Source organism: Penaeus vannamei, chromosome 1 (genome assembly GCF_042767895.1).
Source record: "Penaeus vannamei isolate JL-2024 chromosome 1, ASM4276789v1, whole genome shotgun sequence".
Classification (NCBI taxonomy): Eukaryota; Metazoa; Arthropoda; class Malacostraca; order Decapoda; family Penaeidae; genus Penaeus; species Penaeus vannamei.
Window position 1 is genome coordinate 49524661 of NC_091549.1, and position 2500 is coordinate 49527160.

Consider the following 2500-nt stretch of genomic DNA (forward strand, 5'->3'; position numbering starts at 1 on the left):
CAAGGATCCTTGGCTGACCATTTTGGATGGTTTCGTCACACAGAACGCTGTAAAGGAATCTGAAAGAAATATATAGTTTAGCTTTTACCTTCTGTACTTTTCTTTTCTACAATTTCCCTTTAACTAACAGGAACAAAGAATAAGCATTTATAATTTGTGGATATGCTCTCAATTTGATTGCTAATCCCTCTAAAAAAAATCTTACTAATACAATGAAAATAAATCTATGAAGAAATATGCACATCTTACAAAAAATTTACAGGTTCTCTAACATCACAAACTAGATTTCTAGATAAATGCAAGTTCAGCCATAAATCCCAACCACTTACTCAGCCGCATCCCTGACGTCTTTCTGGATAGTTGCTGAATCGACAAGGAAGACTATACCTCCAGTAACATTCTTGATTTTCTCAAAGGCAGCATAGCGTATGCGTTCGTGACCAGGTACGTCGTATATAGTCAGAGATTTCTGTGGGTTTGTGAGAGGTAAGATAAGTACTAATACATATTTTTGATGAAAAAATTTCATTGATAAACAATGGGAGTATATTTTTGGTTACCATAATAGAAATACTCTTACCAAATACACAACCACTATTCACATATATTTGCCCAACCTCCCCGATTGAATTTAGTATTATTAATCCTATACTATTCAGTTTAAGGAAAAAATACAAATTGAAGTAAAGATATTCTACATAAACCAAAGTATTTAATTTCTGTATAACTATAAGCTCAAGTGTGAAAACATATTAATTTTTCTTTTGTGATATCTTCATTATTTTCATGATATCAATAGTACCGCATAATCTATGCTATCTGAATTTGTACTCACCTTGCCAACTTTGAATTCTGCATTTGAGGGCTTCATAGACGTGACTGTGGTTACATCAGCCCCATAGCAAATCCGTGAGAAGAGCTGTGTCTTGCCGGATTCACAGAGCCCCATCAGCAGCACACCATGGCGCTTACTGCCTGACCGGAAGAGTCTGAAGAGAATATCTGCAAAGAGAAAGATCATAAATACTTGAGTTCTACTTAATAACTGTTATAAAAGAATGAATTGGCATAGCACATACTCTAAGAGGTATTACATTACACTAAAATTTATCCCATTGCAGTAATTATAGCTTACTTCTGTATGGGGCCATGTCAGGTAATGTTATCAAATAATCATTACACCAACAGCTATTTCATAATTGCAAGTCTGACAATGCCATCATTTAAATTGCACAAAACAAAGGCATCTTAATCAATGGTGAAATTTCCGCAAATAAAGCATTCAATAATTAAAGCCAGAATCAGTCAAGGGGACACAATGGCTTTCAACATAAGATTACCTTCGCTGCATTTGAGCTCAAATCTACTTAACCCTACTGTGATACAAAAATAGGCCTACAATTCTTTCAAGACAGAGCTTGAACTGGTTCATTTTTTGGCATTAAATCCCTTTGGAGGTCTACAAGCTTTACTCTTGCTAGAATATATGATATGGATATGTGGATATCTTCTAAACATTTATCTACTTTAAAAACAGAAATCTCAGGAAACATGAGATATTTTTAGCTCAAGATTATATCTAGAAATGACAGATCCAGTCACAGGCAAAGTTCTCAATCATAACCTATTACCAGACAACTTTTGAGGGAAAGAACATCTTCAATTTTCCCTAGCTTTGTATATGTGTACCACAGAGGTTAACCTAAAACTTAGTTTCCATATATTCTACTTCATAAAACTTATTTTCCTTCAAATTTTATTTTGCAGTTTCCTTGATATGCATTATGCTCTCCTTTACTAATACAGCCAGGATAATGGGATAATAATTCCTAAATATATGAATACTAAAGAATGCAAGAAATCCTGTGATATCAATACTATTGATCCATGATGTAAATGTATTCAAAGCATTTACCATCTTCCTACCAGCTGTTCATCCAAAACTAAGTTCAACATAAATATATCACATATCACACAAAGATTTCCAAAGCCAATAACTTATGTGCATTATATATATATATATATATATATATATATATATATATATATATATATATATATATATATATATATAAATTCTTAAGGCATAGATGTACCAAACTAGACAAACTGAACATATTCTTATACATGAAAGTCATCAGCACAATAAACAATCTGTAGACACTAACAGTAACACTATAAATAAAGGAAAATCATGCCAAAGTCCCCTCGGTGCTTCCATATTTCACTCTATCTTGCCTTGCATACTGAGGCATAAACAATGTCTGCTGAGGGATAATGACCCATCAACTCTCCTCTCAGGCAGTCAGGCACACCCACTCACAGCATAATAAATTGTTGAAAAATTGTGATGTGGAGTTGGGACTTTCTCTCAGCATGTGCTTCCATATTGTGTATATGTGTGTGTATATGTGTATATGTGTATATATGTGTATATGTGTATATGTGTGTATATGTGTATATATATATATATATATATATATATATATATATATATATA

General features: G+C 32.8%; 1 protein-coding gene across 1 annotated transcript in view; it reads right to left on the reverse strand.

Moving 5' to 3' along the window:
• Positions 1-2500, reverse strand: part of SrpRbeta (signal recognition particle receptor beta) — a 6494-nt gene that overhangs the window by 2119 nt on the left and 1875 nt on the right. Inside the window, exons 2-4 of the mRNA XM_027360470.2 lie at positions 836-1002; positions 330-469; positions 1-59 (exon numbers count right to left, since the gene is read on the reverse strand). The exon at positions 1-59 is cut by the window's left edge and continues 73 nt beyond it. Coding sequence (XP_027216271.1) covers positions 1-59; positions 330-469; positions 836-1002 — 366 coding nt within the window. The remainder of the gene's footprint in view (positions 60-329; positions 470-835; positions 1003-2500) is intronic.